This window comes from Ailuropoda melanoleuca, chromosome 2, assembly GCF_002007445.2.
Source record: "Ailuropoda melanoleuca isolate Jingjing chromosome 2, ASM200744v2, whole genome shotgun sequence".
Classification (NCBI taxonomy): Eukaryota; Metazoa; Chordata; class Mammalia; order Carnivora; family Ursidae; genus Ailuropoda; species Ailuropoda melanoleuca.
Genome location: NC_048219.1, coordinates 113,028,396 through 113,046,054, shown reverse-complemented (window position 1 = coordinate 113,046,054; position 17,659 = coordinate 113,028,396). Strand labels below are relative to the sequence as shown.

At 34.1% G+C, this 17,659-nt stretch overlaps 1 protein-coding gene across 1 annotated transcript in view; it reads left to right on the top strand.

Annotated features, from left to right (window-relative positions):
• Positions 1-17,659, top strand: part of LRP1B (LDL receptor related protein 1B) — a 1,837,899-nt gene that overhangs the window by 1,175,667 nt on the left and 644,573 nt on the right. The window contains exon 20 of the mRNA XM_034642051.1: positions 16,007-16,189. Coding sequence (XP_034497942.1) covers positions 16,007-16,189 — 183 coding nt within the window. The remainder of the gene's footprint in view (positions 1-16,006; positions 16,190-17,659) is intronic.

The window sequence follows — 17,659 nt, the reverse complement described above, 5'->3', positions numbered from 1 at the left end:
TTAATTTATCATTTTTTTATCAAAAACAAAAGAATACTCCATATAGCAGAAAGAAATGGTTGATATTTCATGAGGAAAAGTTTCTACCTGGATCAGTTTTCACTCCCTTGATGTTGATGCTTCTTTCCAGATGACGACTGTGGGGACGGCAGTGATGAGGTTGGCTGTGTTCACTCTTGCTTGGATAATCAGTTCAGATGTTCCAGTGGCAGATGCATCCCAGGCCATTGGGCCTGTGATGGTGACAATGACTGTGGAGACTTTAGTGATGAAGCCCAAACCAATTGTACCAGACAAGGTTAGTAATTTTGTGAAGCTATGAACTCATTTTAAATTATATATAGTATTTAAGTATTTCAGAATGAATATTATATAACAATAATTTACTCAATAGATTATATATATATATATATATATATATATATNTTATCCATGGGCAGACATGACCCTGTCATTTGCAAAGTTTGATCAGCCATAGGTCATGTTAATAAATTAGAAATCATGTTGGAACTACCACAGAAATTATCATTAGCCGCCAAACACTCATACAATCAGTAACATTTTTTGAAAGATTTCATTTATCTATTTGAGAGAGAGAGAGCATGAACGGGGGAGGGTGGAAGAGGGAGAGGGAGAAGGAGACTCTTCACTGAGCAGGGATCCCGACATGGGCCTCCATCCAGGAACTCCAGGATCATGGCCTCAGCTGAAGGCAGACTCTTAACCAACTGAGCCACCCATGCACCCCCAGTAATTTTTTTTTAAGTAAAAGTTTTATTTCTGCTTAAGAAATTGGAAGAACTTGTCATTCACTCTTCCATTTATTCCACAAATATTTTTTGAAGACTTTTTATGTGCTAGGCACTGTGCTTGTACCAAAAGATGGATAAAAAAATGAAGAAATATTGGGGCGCCTGGGTGGCGCAGTGGTTAAGCGTCTGCCTTCACACTCAGGGGGTGATCCTGGCGTTATGGAATCGAGCCCCACATCAGGCTCCTCCGTTGTGAGCCTGCTTCTTCCTCTCCCCCTGCTTGTGTTCCCTCTCTCACTGGCTGTCTATCTTTGTCGAGTAGATAAAATCTTTAAAAAAAAAAAAAGAATGAAGAAATGTGGTCCCTGTTCTGTATTTAAAATCTAGCATGCAAACAGACAACAAAATGATTTATTTAATGAACCGGATGGTGGGGTGGGGGTGCATAGATTGTGTGGTCATAAGAAAGGAATCATTTTCAGAGTGTTTTCCAAGGGCATATATTTGTCGTTGGCAAATATTTAACAGCTTATAAAATAGAAAATTTCTATATTTTTTTCTCTGACATATTCCTTTTGTCTTTGTTTCCTCTGTCACTTCCTCCCTCCCTCCCTCTCCTCTTTCCCTTTTTCTCTTTCTCTCTCTCTCTCCCATCCCTCTTTATCTCTATCTCATTCTTTTGTCCTTTTCTCTCTTTTCTTAGTTGGTCCACTAATATATAAGAACGTGAGTTTTTCACTTATCACTAATCTTGCAGGTAAAAAGGAAAGGTGCACAAAAATATATTTTTCCTTTTTTTTCTTATATATTGGAAATGTTCATCTAGGATGTGGTTGACATGCCATTACTAAGTTACACTTTGAATATAAACTGCATTTCTCCCCATCTCACAGATGTCTTTGTAGGCTCCTCATGAGGTGTACATCTGTGGTCTGCTGGCACTGCCCCTAATATGCTGTGAAATATAAATTGCCCCAAAGTTAATTTACTTTTATCTCAGAAGTGAGATCCCATCCCTCTTTTCTATGTGTTTTTGTCTCGAAGTTCAAATGATCATTGCACATTAAGAAGTTTTGGAGATTGCAGTAGCTTCATGAGTATCCAAAGTGAGTGGTACATCCCCTTGTAGCCTCACTAGATAATTTCTTAGGTTTGGATTATTATTGAATCAGTGCCTATTTAATGTTAATGACCTTCACCTTTAGAGTACCTCAATTTCATAAATACATTACTGTAAAGGATATACTGTCAGTGTGAATACCATGCATTTCTTATATGATTATGGTATTATATATACTAAGGAAATGATGCAGATAATATACATGATTCTTGGACATGTTTCAAGCAAAGAATGAGGAGAACTTCCTGAACTAATTTATATTTATCAGGAGATAAATCCCCTAATCAAATACTCTATTTGGTGAATACAAGTTGCAGGAATTGAAGAAAGGGAACATTCTAGGATGACTTTGGTAGAAGACAATTCAGAGTGTTTCAGAGGGTGTTCAAATACTTTTATCCATCATTATTTTATGTATTCTGATACAGAAGTTGTAAAATAATCATGACAGATAGAATTGTTAAAGCTGATGAGGGAAGTCATTTTGCACATGCAGGTTTTGTAAGGCCATCGCCAAAGTAAAGTAGAAATTTGATGCAATTAGTCATATAATTTAGTCTCAAAACCTGCTGTGAAAGAAAGAGCAGGGGATTCTGGCTTGGGTTTCAAGACAGGCTGTCAAAACTGATCAAATCCACCATATAATTGCTCAGCACTTTGCTGTACACCCAGCACTTTGCATGGGTTAAAAGAGCATATGGTGTAGTTTCTCTCAACTCAAATTGTTTTCAAAAGGGCAAAAATACTCTTGAGTTAACTTTTAATAGTAAGGGAGAAGAAGAAACCAGGAAATGGAACATTCCATATATTATCCCCATTTTAGAATATTCCTGAATTTAAGTTCAATTCATATTCTCTCTGAAACCACTTTCAAAAAAGAGTTTCTATAGCAATGATCATTTTTTCATCATTAGTATGATTAATATATGAGGAAAGTATCAATTGCTAGTCCCCTTCTAGATTATTTTATATTCATCTCCTTCCTCCTAATGTTGTGATGGTCTTTTATCTCACAAGCTCCCTTACTAAGCAAACAAGATGCAGTATCTTTAGAAAGCAGTGCACACACAGAGTCTACAAGCAAGAGGGGAACAGAAAGACAATCCACGGCACAATGATTCCTTCCTTTGCATCATTGCCTGTGTATCACTAATTTAGCTCTGGTTTCTTTTTGGTTCTGATTACTTGGGTTGGCACATGTTTCTGTAGTGACCGTTTTGTAAAGTTACTAGGTGAACAGATTTTACAAATGGAAAAAAAAAGTGACCCTCAAGGAATTTAGTTTGAGGCAACACTGTCTAGAGCCTTAAGCTTGGTCATTTATTAAGTACTGAAAGGTTTTGTAAAAAGATGGTTTTACCTGTGAGAACATCAAGAGTAGAGTTAAAATGAGACTTCAGTCTTTGCTTACAAATCTTTAACTCTCTGACTAGAACGAAAAAGAAAGAAAGAAAGAAGAAGAAAGAAAAAGAAAGAAAGAAAGAAAGAAAGAAAGAAAGAAAGAAAGAAAGAAAAAGAAAGAAAGAAAGAAAGAAGAAAGAAAGAGAGAGAGAGAAAGAAAAAAAGGAGACTCTGACATATGAATCTATAAAATAACAAATATATAGAATTAATCTTATCTTATTGTTAACAGTTTAATTCATTTGAATTTTGTATACTTTCATTCTTCTACTCTTTGGAGAATAGCCTGAACTATATTTCTCCCAAGGAATAAGGCATTTCTGAAGCAAACACATAATTTTTTATTTTATTTTATTTATTTTTTTTAGTATCTTTAGACAGCTATTCCTTAGGTCAATTTCCATTCAGAAATTGTTGTAAAAATTTATACCCAATAATTTCAGCACAGACTCGATGGATAATGGAACAGGCTTCTCTAGAATTGATTTTGTCTAAATTTTGCAATTTCTCCTAAATGCAACTTAAATATCCCTCAAATATTTGGATTTTTCTTTACTTTGAAGGGTCATCTGACCCTGATTTATGGTCATTGTTCTTAAATGCCTTCTGTTTGTCTGTCTAAAAAGGGAATATTTACTGCCAGCTGCACTAAGTAAATGAGCTGGTGATGATAGAACATATGTGATCTTTTATTTACATCACAAATACAAATTAAATGCAAATTTAAAATTAAGAATGTGTTGACCTTCAATTTTGATATATTATGAATAAACGTTAACAAGTTCCCGATTCCATTAGGCAGTTAAGTGTATAACGTTATTAATATGTATTCCTACACATGGTCATATTCTTATGCTTTTATGTTTAACTTTGCTTCTGCTTTGGAAACTTTCGTTTTTCTTTTGGGCTTTGTCCTCATTCATTCATTCGTTCATTCACCTACTACTTTCCTGTTCACAGATATAAGAAGGAAGCTAGAATAATTTCAAGTATAATTTCTGATACACAGCTAATGCTCAGTAAATTATTGAGTGAAAGAGTTTATTTATTTATTTTTAAAGATTTTATTTATTTATTCGACAGAGATAGAGACAGCCAGCGAGAGAGGGAACACAAACAGGGGGAGTGGGAGAGGAAAAAGCAGGCTCATAGCGGAGGAGCCTGATGCAGGGCTCGATCCCATAACGCCGGGATCACACCCTGAGCCAAAGGCAGAAGCTTAACCGCTGTGCCACCCAGGCGCCCCGAAAGAGTTTATTTCTTGGACACAAAATGTGATTACACCCTCAGAATCCAACCCTTATTTGTTTTGTATTATATATCTAGTAACTTTTTTTCTGTTTCTTTGACTTATGCCCAGATCCTGGAATTTATTTTCATGATGATTTTTGAGACTAGGTATACTATCTATTCATGTACATCTCCTTAATAAAGTGTAATCACTTTCATTTATCCAATAAATATTTCCACTTTCAGTCCAGGATTCAATAAAATAAAAAAGTTAGGACATCTCCCTTATCTTTTATTACTGTTTATTTATTTTTGTTTACATCCTTTCTGTCCAATAGATAGTAAATTCCAAAAAGATAGGAAAAGCATAATTTTTCTTATATCTATTATTTAACAGTACATGCCAGTGAGAAGATTCCATTAGTAATAATTTAGTGGGGAAGAGGAGTTAGCATATGTTGGCAACCCACTAATTGCCAGGCATTTTACATTTGTTATTTATTTAATCCTCACAATAAGGGTTACTCAGAGAGGCTAAATTACTTTCCTGGGATTACACAGCTGGAGTTTCAAGCAAAGATTTTCTGTTCTGTATTGTTCTATCCAGCTCCCTGCTTCCGTAACAATGGAATATAATTCACCCCTTCCCCTTTTCCCTAACTCTTAATGTATAACATTTATATGATCTCTAAATAATTACTATATTTTTCTCAATTGCGTTCTCATTGTTCTTCAAGAAAAAAGAAAGAACTTTCTATTTATTGCAGTTCATTGTAATGAAATTTCTCAAAGGGCACTATAAGGAACCTGGAACATTATTTTAAATAACCACAGTAAATCTGTCTCTTTTTTTGTTTGTTTGTTTCTGTTCTTTCACTCCTACAACTCTCCTTGATAAAGTAGATTCTGAAACTTTGTCATTACAATAGCTGTGGACATTCCCACAAAGACAATTTCTTCAGTCACCCAAAGAATCTGTTAGTCTGCCATAAAAGTTTCACCTCACAGACTTTGAAAATTTAGAAAGCTGCGAGAAAATGAAAGATCATTTAGTTCCGTTACTTTATCATGCAGGTGAGGAAAAGGGCTCATTTAGGTAAAAGTATTCTTACGAGTATATAACAATAACAAAAACATGCTGCTTCCTGGAAAGAGCTGATCATGTTCTGTGTTAGAGATTTGAGACTGGAAACTTTTAGCCACAAAGACATTTTCAGGAGAGGTTTTGGATTTAAATGATTATGTTAAATTCTTTGTGGAAAATCCAGGAAAGTCAGACAGTATGGCCAACCAAAAAAGAATAATATCCTACCTAGGGACATTGAATCCACCCAGAGCAGTGCAGTTATCAAAACTTGGTTTGTGGCTGATGACTTAGGTTACACATTTAAGCATGGAGAGAATAGAAATTAAAACTACTCTCTCTTGACTTCTGGACTCCATCTCAGCTCTACCCATCATGTTTTTAGCAGCAAAGTTTAATCCTAACAACATAGAAAACAAGATACCAATAAATACTATACACAATCAGACTCAATCATCTGTTTTTCTTTTATGAAAATATTCTGAAGTGCTTTCAACTAATTTTTACTAAAACACACGATCAAAATAACTGCTATTATATCTCAATCACTGAATTGTATTAAGAATAAAACACTATCTTTGAATTTGAGGAAATTAGCAAATTATATACTCAACAAAATCATATGATCTTCTCTTCTAATGATTTTTAATTATTCTCCTTTAATGAAAATATGGATTGTTTTTTGATAAAATACAATTAAAAGCAAATTTAAACTTCATCTACTTTTAGAGAGGTATAATATCTACTTTCAATGAGATACAAATTGTCTGGCTTAACTTTATTCTCTCACAGATTGATTTATTTTCCTCAGGAAATGTTAACACTGAGATATCAAAACAATGTTAATTATTAATGGATTTTATCCATAGGAAACCTCTTTTTGTTTTCCTGGACAAAATAGCTCTTTAAAGGTCATTTTAACCTCAATACTGCAAACAACTTTTACATCAAGAGCAACAAAGACTCAAGGCTTTTGAATCAATTAATAACAAAGCCTGTTTTGAGAATCCATAATGCTTCTAGCTTATCTGTGATTATCATGACAATTAAAGGGAATCAGATAAGTATAATTTTAAAAATGAAATATTAAAAAGGTTCATAAAAATAGGCAGAAAGAAGTCAATTATCTTCATCTTAACTATACAGAAAATTAATAATAGATCTACACTTATTCTTAGATAAATTTAGCTCTTGTATTAAGACAATAATTATGCATCTTGACACTAAGCAGAGGAACATCTCTTGTTTTTTAAAAGATATAATTAATAACAAAAGTCAATAGGTAACAAAAAGACGTAATTTTAATGAAGAATCTCATCCTGTTTCCTCTTCTTTTAATAGAACTGAAAAATAAGGGCAAGAATGAATTAATTTCCATAGTCTTAAATTCTGCTTCCGTATTCTCCTGTTGTGGGTAATGATCAGTGAAATGGTAGGACTTCAGGCATTCAGCAGAAAATAGACAAATTAAAAAACAAAACAAAACAAAAAAGCAGAAAAGAGACAAGGGGCATGGATGATCTACAAAATAATTAATTCACCTCTCAGTAATTGAGTAGTGTCATGCTTTTGTGAGTGAAGAAATAAACAATAGAATAGAACTTTGCCTTTTTCCTGTAGAAATAGTTGGTAGTTAGATTCTTTCAGAATGTGTTTAAACTGTGAGCCTTTGTTTCTTTATTTATGTGAAGCATCTACTGAATGTGCGCTTAACATATTATATTCCTGCAATGTAATGACCAGATTTTTTCACTTTTTGTTAGGAAATTTATTTTGGTTTTAGGTCGGTATTTGTGTATACACGGGCCTCTCAAGGAAAATTAGTTGTTATTATTTGCACCTAAAATCTTCCCACAAATAACTTTGGTGCATAAGAGCATCCACTTAAATTGCTGTGACCTTCCTGGCACAGAATATTCACTGGTATCAGAATCTTTTGGCACAGCATGTTGTTATTGTTGATATAAATGGGATGTTCTATCAGTCATAACCAGAATTTACCCCATTTTAGAACAGGAGTTGGCAGGGTGTGCCTGGGTGGCTCAGTCGTTAAGTGCCTGCCTTTGGCTCAGGGTGTGATCCCAGAGTCCTGGGATCAAGCCCCATATCAGGCTCCTCTGCTGGGAGCCTGTTTCTCTCACTCCCCCTGCCTGTGTTCCCTCTCTCACTGGCTGTCTCTCTCTCTGTCAAATAAATAAATAAAATCTTTAAAAAAAAAAGAGCAGGAGTTGGCAAATATTTTCTGTAAAAGGACGGATAGTAAATATTTTAGATTTTGCCTATTGCAACTACCCAACTCCACTGTTCTGGAAAAAAGAAGCCATAGAATATATGTCTACAAATGATTATGACTGTGTTCCAATAAAACTTTATTTATGATAATAGGTAGTGGACCAGAATTGGTCTGCAGGTCATAGCTTGCTGACCCATTATTTAAAACACAAGTGGGGGCGCCTGGGTGGCACAGCGGTTGGGCGTCTGCCTTCGGCTCAGGGCGTGATCCCGGCGTTATGGGATCGAGCCCCACGTCAGGCTCCTCTGCTATGAGCCTGCTTCTTCCTCTCCCTCTCCCCCTGCTTGTGTTCCCTCTCTCGCTGGCTGTCTCTATCTCTGTCGAATAAATAATAAAATCTTTAAAAAAAAATAAAAAATAAAAAAATAAAACACAAGTGGAGACACACTCTAAAGGAGCTATAATCTTAAATAATCATTTTTGCCCATTCCATAGACTCAATCTTATAAGACAAAGCCAAAAAATAATGAGGAGGAAAAAAAGGCCAAAAAAAGAAAAGATAAGCCATTAATAATTTCTAAATAATATTCTGTGACCTTTCCTCAAACATATGCCTTGTGTATATATATGCTTATACACATTCTTTCTACATAAGAATGTTCCACATTATTTTAAAATATCAAATTAAATAATGTAATATTTTAATTTTTTTCCAGTTAATATTTGATACCTGTTGTGAGCTAAGCATATTGCTAGGCCAAGAAGTAAACTCCAAATAAAAATATCTGTATTGCAACCTGTTTTAGTTAATAGTTGGTATCTAACATAGCTATTAAGGTGATTGGCTAATTTGAACAGTAAATGGAAAAATAGATTTCTCAATTACACAGCCAATTCAGCAGATTAATACATTCTGTACGCTAATATTTAAATAATACAGAAGTTCATCATTCCCATGATATATTAAATTCTAAATAGAATGCTCATGGTAGAGTTCCAAATATCAAAACTTAATTTAATTTTATTATTATTATTAATTATTATTTCAGAGAGAGAGAAAAGTAGGGAGGGGCAAAGGGAAAGGGAGAGAGAGAATCTTAAGCAGACTCTACATCCAGTGCGGAGTCCAATGCAGGGCTTGATCCCACATCCCTGAGATCACGCATGACCTGAGATGCTTAACTGACTGAGCCACCCAGGCACCCCAAAACTTAATTTTAATGAACTAAAAACAATGTTTTGTTTGTTTTACATAAATTTCACTTCTATATATTACATTACTGGGGGATATTTAGTGTTGTGCATTGAAATCTTGCTTCAATATATTTTTTGTGTCTGTATATCTATGCATTTTCAACACTAAAATCATTTTAGTATTACAATAATTGAATTTATCCTTAGGTATCACACATTCTTTCCCATTTCCTTCTCTTCAACTCTTCTTTTTTTTTTTCTTTTTCTTCCACTTTTCTAATTGACCCTTACAGTAAACATTAAAGATTTGAAATAAGGTCTCTTATTTGTTATTAAAGTTCCCATTAAATTGCATGTACTAATAAACGGTTTTGATAGTTCCATCCAACTCCTTATCAGGATAACCTCCAGTGAGGGCTACATGCAAAGGTAAGTGTTTTTAGGAATGTAAGTAAAACACAAAAACCATGCCCTGAAAATGTGTTGGGGTGGGAGGGAGTAAGGGGCCGTCAGATTAATAACCAAATGATATAGCATCTGTAAACACAGATGACATGCCGGTCATCTTCAAGGTCCAGTGAGATGAAGACAAGTTGAAGAGGCAAGGCCCTGGGCTTGACTCCGTTATTAGTTCACAGCAGAGATAGTGCCATCACACAAGCAACAGTCCCTGGGGAATCCATCCCGTGTAACATGGAGAAGATCAGAACAGTGCATCCCGTCAACCCCAACACAGGCTCTAGACAGGCTGGGAGGCAGGTTTAGCAGCCCTCCCCTAAGGATGTACAGAAATCAAGGATAGCCTATCCTCCTAATGGGTTGTTAAGGGTCTCTCGAAGCAGAAAGGCCAAGGTTAAGTCCACACCCTGTTGGTAAAGGAAATGAAACTATTGATATACTGCCAAACCGGTTCTCAGTGGTTTCAGGCAAGTGAAGAATATCTAGGAATCTGGAGCAAACAGCTGCCTTAAGTACAGGAATTATTAATGCATAGTGATTCAAGCTAGGAACTGAGCAGGGACTGACACATGGTGATTACAGGTAATGCAGGAAGCTGTATGCATATGCAATGCATAGTGCTTTTTACTTTTCAAAGCATTTTACAGTGAATGACAAGTTAATGTATAAACTCCATTAAAACAATAAAAAAGTCGTTTTTTTCCTACCCAGATGGGATACAATTTAAATAATTCATTATATTCGCAACACCATTATTAGTTATTTTCTCAAGGGCGCTTTAACATTTCTTATAAGCCAAAAATATATTCTGACTAAAAAAAACCCCAAAAAACCAAAAACAAAAAAAATGGTAAATTTTTTTCAATCCTGATTTTCATTTTTTTTTAAATTTTGGAGGAAAAATTCCTTTATGTCTCTGTACACTTGGCTAGTCTTCTAACTGCAAGTATTTAGTCACAGTGAATTCATTTAAATATTGGGATAAATTCCACCATTGGTTGCCACATTTCCTTCAGGGCTCTGCATTTATTTATTTATTAGATTCTCCAAATTGTATGCTTGGTTTAAATAGCTTCAGGGCAAAAATACAATAAAATTGCATTAGTTAAAAATATAACCAGCATCAGCAACATGAAAACAGAACAGTAAAACAGCATGAGCATATACATATAAACGTAGTCATCATTTTAACACTCCACTGGGACAAGCCATATTACGAAGATGGATTGTGTGCCAAGGCCCGAAGCTTAAACAACTGGGGCTCTGGGGAACCACACGGGCCTGCATCTCAGGTTGGAGTGGTCATCACAGGCTCCGCGGAGGAAGGCAGCTCTCCATCCCTGGGAAAATCAACAACTGTTAACAGAAGCAGATTTCATTTGGCAAGAGTTTAGGAGGAAATAAAACTCCACAATTTTTTTTTCTGTGTTTTCTGGCAGAGGACAGCATTTCTAAACATCAACACACACCCAAACTTAACAGACATTGAAAAATAGGTTTGGGGTATTTTTAATTTATGGGAGGGAATTGGATGAGACATGGAAAGGGAAGGAATATAAAAATGTGTATGTGTGTGTGTGTGTGTGTGTTTTAATAGTCTACTTGACTTTAGTATAAACTTTGAGTGTTTGAGCTAATGAAATAGAAGCATATATATATATATATATATACATATTTATGTATATATATCCTTTTAAATTTAAATAATCTAAGATTTTTTTCTTTTTCTATTTATTGTCTAGATGCTTCCCACATGATCTATAAATACTGTGTATCTGAGCATTATCAGAATCTAGAGGAAGGTCTTTCTGTGACTCCCAGTAGCTCTCAGGCTTAAATCCAAACCATTTAGCAAAGCATACAGGGCCATTCAAGGTCAGGCCTTGCCCACCCATCTAGTTTCACCCCCCCTTCTCCATCATACACTACACAGAATTTTATGAATGCTGCTGACTTTGTTCAGATTATCTTTTGTCCCATTCTACTTCTCCCCCTGCCCCCGCCTGACTCTTAATCATGAACAGAACTCTTTTCTTTTCCTCTGTCATAAGAATCCATAGTGCTTTCATTTTCATAAAAGACCAAATTTTACCATGACTTTGCAACAGAATAAAATAAATATTACACTTTATTCTAAAAGAAATACACTGAAGAACAGTACTCAAAACATAAAAGATAAATGAGTTTATCGTTACTTCATGATTAATATATGAGCTGATTATTTCTTTTTTGTTTTTTCATTCTTAAGTTCTACATGAGAGAAGACTTGTAGAAAGGTAGAAAAGGTACAGTGGTAAAGAAAGCAGGCTCTAGGTTTAATTATGTGGTCTCAAATATCATCTCTGCTGATCATCATCTGTATAAATACAGACATATTGATTTGTGGTTTTTGTTTCTGTGAAATGGGGTGCTTTCAATAAGCAGTTTTGTTTATTTTTAATCAAAATCAAAAGGAACAGATGAGCGATCCTTTTTTCACTGAGTTTTAATCCATTCTAATGTGATGAATTTGAAGCACAAACAAAATCAAATGCCATATAAACTACTATTTACATCCAAGGTGTATGGAATGGGAATTAAAAATAAAAACAAGAAAGTGTGAAATTGGTCTTGGCATTCTCCTTGGAGTTCTCTGTGAGTCAAAAAAAAGCTCTGGGGGCACCTGGGTGGCGCAGTCGTTAAGCGTCTGCCTTTGGCTCAGAGCGTGATCCCGGTGTTATGGGATCGAGCCCCACATCAGGCTCCTCCGCTATGAGCCTGCTTCTTCCTCTCCCACTCTCCCTGCTTGTGTTCCCTCTCTCGCTGGCTGTCTCTGTCTCTGTCGAATAAATAAATAAATAAATCTTTAAAAAACAAAAAAACAACAAAAAAACACAAAACTCTGAATCCCTTCCACAGAGGGCAAAGATGTATAACAACGTAAAGTAGCATGCAAAATCTGGGGTCTTATAAATCTCTAAAGCTTATCCATGAATCTCCTGAATCTGCAGACACCAGAATAAGAGACACGATCCTATAGAATTTTTTTTAATTGAGTCTTAAATAAAATTATAGTCATTAATAGATAAAGTATAAACAGTAGGGGAATCCAGGTTTGGGGGAATAATATAACCAGGACCAGGAGGTATACATTAGTGACATGTATGTAAGCATTATTAAAAGAATTGTTTCATCATTTAGATTTGAATATTCATAATGGTGTATTGTATTTCCTTCTCCAGACTATACTATCATTTTAAACTTATTATGATCTGGTTGTTTGTGGTGTCAATTAATAGATAGTATACCCACCCTTAGAGGTTTAGACAAGAGTAGTTTAGGAAGAAGAAAAGAAAAGCTTCAGGGAAATATCACATTTGTATTTAGATTTGTAAGATAAATGTTTATTTAGAATAAGAAAACAAATGAGTAGATTCACTTATGAAATACAAATAGACAAACCAAACAATACCAAGTGAAGCAAAGAAAATGCAAATGGAATTTTAAAAAAACCCTCAAACAATAACAGCATACTCTTCCTTTTATTGATGCCACCTTGATTTGTGTAACCACAACTTATTTCCAGCTGTAAATAACACTGAGCTAAAGGCTAGGATTCTATATGTAAAGTTGCCATACTGCTGAATCACAGACAATCCCTTTACCCGAAGCAGCAATTTACCTCTTGCAAGTCTCTTTTTTGAATCAGGTTAGTCTATCTAGATTTCTGAGTTTACATAAATCTTGAGGATTTCCCATTAGGTCATTGAGTTAATGATTTAACATGACTTTAAAGAACTAGGTCTTTGAAACCAAATCCAAAATACATTTAAGAGTCAAAACATTATTTTTACAATAATTAGTTAAGTATAGAATTCCTTTCATTATTATTTACATTTTTGAGGCAACATAGTACCTGAAGAAATAAAAGATGGGGAGAGGAATAGAAATATAGTGTAGAATTTGGTTTATACCATTTAATTTTATTTAAGCTAATAAAATGTTTCCTCAATTAGGTACGTTTAAATGTAAAATATGTTATTTCTTCTCAAAATTTCCTTACATGTCACTATCCTGTTTCTTTACTTAGCATGCTGATTATTTCCAGAAATAATCTAAATGATAACCTGGAAAGATAAAATATTATAAAGAAGAAGGACTTTTTTAAACAGGCAGAAAAAAAGATTAGCAATGTAAATAAATCTGAGGGTAAGATTGAGCCAAATAAATTCATATATGAAAAAATGATTCATAAAGTTGGCTCTAAATTCTATGAAGCTACTGCAAAGAGAGAAGCATGATGAATTTTAGGATTATTCATGAATATCCATAAGCTGGACTTATAAAGAAGGAATGCTAATTTGAACAAGAGAGTAAAATTAGTACTAATATTGAAGCAAGAGTGAAACCAAATTTTCCCTACAGCTTTTCAGAGATTGATTCGAAAACAAAAGCAAATATAGTTTGCAGTTGCCCTACTATCCCCTCCACCAAGGAAAAAAAAATCCAATAGGGAAAATACAATAAAAATGAGTATCTCCATCTCTTCATTATAATAGAAAGGTGATAATATATATAATGTTTTATTTATATTCTATATATACATATACTTATGTTAATATATGTATTATAATGCCTCATACAAAGCAGGTAGCAGTTGTTACCTTGCAAGGATGGTAGCCCAAGAATCTTACTTTTCAAGGAACTGGAAAATCTAGATATTTTTATAGGAAATCTTCAGATTTTAAGAGGTCAATAGTATGTGTGCCAAATTAAACATAGGGAGGGACAGATTCAATATATGAGCTGCCAGTCTTCAACTCTTATTTTACAGAATGTAGAAAAATCAATAGACTATACCTTCCATTATTAAGTATTTGGAATCACTGAGTGACAATTACCTGAAATATAACTTTTATACATTATCGGCTGAGCTCATACTACAGGTTATAAAATTCAGCTGAGCCAAATTTTGTGTTTTGTTTTCAAGGAAGTTTAAGTAGTAAGTAAAAGAACAAAGGCCATTTCACTGCTGCATCACTGGTGGCCCGCTCACCATAGAATCACTTTAAGAGCTGACTGGGTCTTAGAACTGCATTTGATTTGTCTCCTTTGCTCTTCTTGAATATTGAAATCACAGGATTCTCAAATCACCTTTAAAAAGAATCCAGGTTTGAAGACTTCACAATATCTTATTTATAGATCTGTCCCAGCATTCTTTACCACTATAGTAGTAGTTAGGCGTACTGCTAAATAGTACACTCCACAGATAACAAATTAAATAAGGTGGGAGTTTGCTAGATCACCTTCCATATATCTTCTGAATGTGCACAGACTCTACCATCTTTGTTGACTGTGTGAGTGGAAGCAAGCATTTTGTTTGTTTGTTTGTTTATTTATTTATTTTAGATTTTATTTATTTGTCAGAGAGAACACTTTCTAGGGGTCTAAAAAGATTAAGTAACTGCCTTGGTGATATAAATGATATTGTTAGCTTTGGCCTCAAGTGAATTTAATCATAACTCATGACCACATGATTCCTACCAAACCAGCTTTAAGTAATGGGTAACTCACCTGAAACTGTTTCAAATTTATCATAGTGATATAGATTAATTGCTATTCTAGATGCAATGTAGAAAAATTGCTGATATACCTGTATGAAATATGCAACAAGTTTATTACAGTAAAACTTCAATTTAGAAAAATACATACTAAAATCTATTTTATAACAGAATTTGAAGATACTGATAAATATGATATTTCATATTAGATATTAATAAAAATTTAAAATAGTGTTAATGATAGTCATATTCAATTGTTACATTGTAAAGCATCCATATCCCCAACATTTATGTTTCCTTATTCTTGCTTATGCTTACCTGTAGAATTTAACTTATGTTTTTAGTCAACAGGTTTTGAAAAATACCATTAGCTGGAAACTGTATGAATTATTAATTTATAAGTTGAACTTGAATGTGTAGTACCTCATTAAATTCTTATGTGTGTCTGTTCTCATTCTAGAATTGAAATCTTATGTCCTAAAAAATTTGTTTATTATCTGGAGTTTTTTGTTTTTTTTTTCAAAATTTGGAGATTATTCTTCAAAGATATCATTAATCAGAAAGTACTTAGGATTTTTGAAAGAAGTTGTCTAAAGAAATATCAAAAGACCAACCAAAGTCTTAACATTTAGTGTAGAGTGTGAAATCTCTTTTATATGCCATAGTGAAAAGCACTTTAATGATCTCATTCTTGAGTTTTTAATACACATCACAACAGAATATCTACATATCTTTCTTTTTCCTAATGTATGTGGCACTTTTAGGAATTCTGTGGGAGGAAAGAGACATCATTTCCCCTAATCATTAACGTTTCTAAAATGAATTTGCAAATAGAGAATATTACAGCTATTAAACAACTAAAGTGAAAGTATATTCTCTCTGGCAGCATACCAATGCCTGAGAAGAAAAAAAAGTGAAAAAATTATCAAGTAAAATAATAATTTCTCTCCTATCTTTCCCCCTCTGCCTCTCCCTCCCTCATTTCAATTTAAGAGATTCATTCTCCTGCTGGATGTAATGGGGATGAATTTCAGTGCCATCCTGATGGAAATTGCATTCCTGATCTGTGGCGCTGTGATGGGGAAAAAGATTGTGAAGATGGTAGTGATGAAAAAGGCTGCAATGGGACGTTACGGCTGTGTGATCACAAAACCAAATTTTCCTGTCGAAGTACAGGTAAGCAGTACCTTGGTTCAGCTTCTAACCTGGGCTTTCCTGGAGCTAGAATCCTTTTGGCTCATCCCCAGTGTATATCTCATATGCGTAAGAAGAGTTCTTGTGTTTCTAGTAAGTTTGCTCACATTCTATATGCGATGATGATACTAGCTAACATTTATGGAGAACTGTCTATGGGCCCAGCACAGTGCTAAAGAATGTTTTAGCCATGAACTCATTTCATCATCCCAATTCACAGTGAAAAAACTGAAGCCCAGAAGAGTTTTTAACATGCTCAAGTTAAAAAAATCAATGACAGAATTGAGATTTGAAACCATGCAATCTGGATTCAGAGTCTGCAATTTCAGACTCCAGAAAGAGATTAAGTGTGCTTAACCCACAGATAGCATTCCTCTTTCCACAGATAAATCCTCACCCTAAAATTTCATGAAGATGAATAGAATGGAAAGGCAGAATTATATACATTTATTTTCAAGTACAGTAGATTCCTAAATGCAATTGTGCTGTCGCTAGATTTCATTAAGATAAAAGTGATGACTGTCATTCAAACTTTTGAATTGTTTTGAAAGTCACTGAGGCTTTTGTTTAATGGTGTTATTCTATTATTATGACTGTTCCATTTTGTTTTTCTACATAGATTAGGTTCTACCTGACATAATAAACCATCTAAAGATATAAAAAGAAAATGTGTTTCTTTATTTGGACACACTTCCTGGTTACAATTAAGCATTCGACTAAGAAATAAAGAGATAAATATAAGCTAACATGGGCATAGAGAAATAAGTACTCCTGAGGCTCATTCTTAATGAGGGAGTTGTGTTTTCAAAATGGTTACTTTTCCAACAATATTTTTTACAATTATGTGACTGTTTTTAGTTGTTACATTGTCTTGGTTTGGGGTTATTGGTTAAAAAAAGTGACTTTAAATTTAGAAATTATATTTTTGGAACATACTGTATTGATTGAAATTTAATAGATGAATAACATGTTAAATAATAATGTAATGAAGAAAAACCTTTTTCTATACCACATCAGATTCATTGGCTGGGGCCCTTTAAATTAGACAGACAACAGATAGATTAATAAGAAAAAGAAAGAAAGTTTATATATGCATACACCACACATGCACATAGGAAAACTCAGTGATGAGTTTCCAACCACTTCAGGGGGTGGTCGGAATTTCGACTTATATAGAAACTTAGCAAACAATAGTAAATTTGTGGAACAGTGACAAAAGAAAGGAAAAGGACTTTGAGTTTACAGGGGTAGCAAGTTGTAGTTAGGTAAATAGATGGAGGAACTAATGGAAGATAAAGGCTAGTTAATAAAATGTGTGCAAGTCCATAGTGGCACTGATTTTCTATTTTGTCCATTGCTATAAAACTTCCCTAAAAAAGGATTTATGGCAGTCCTCATTTCTCATGCTTATAGTCAGATAAGGGAAGCTATAGAAGGCTTCTTTCTACATCT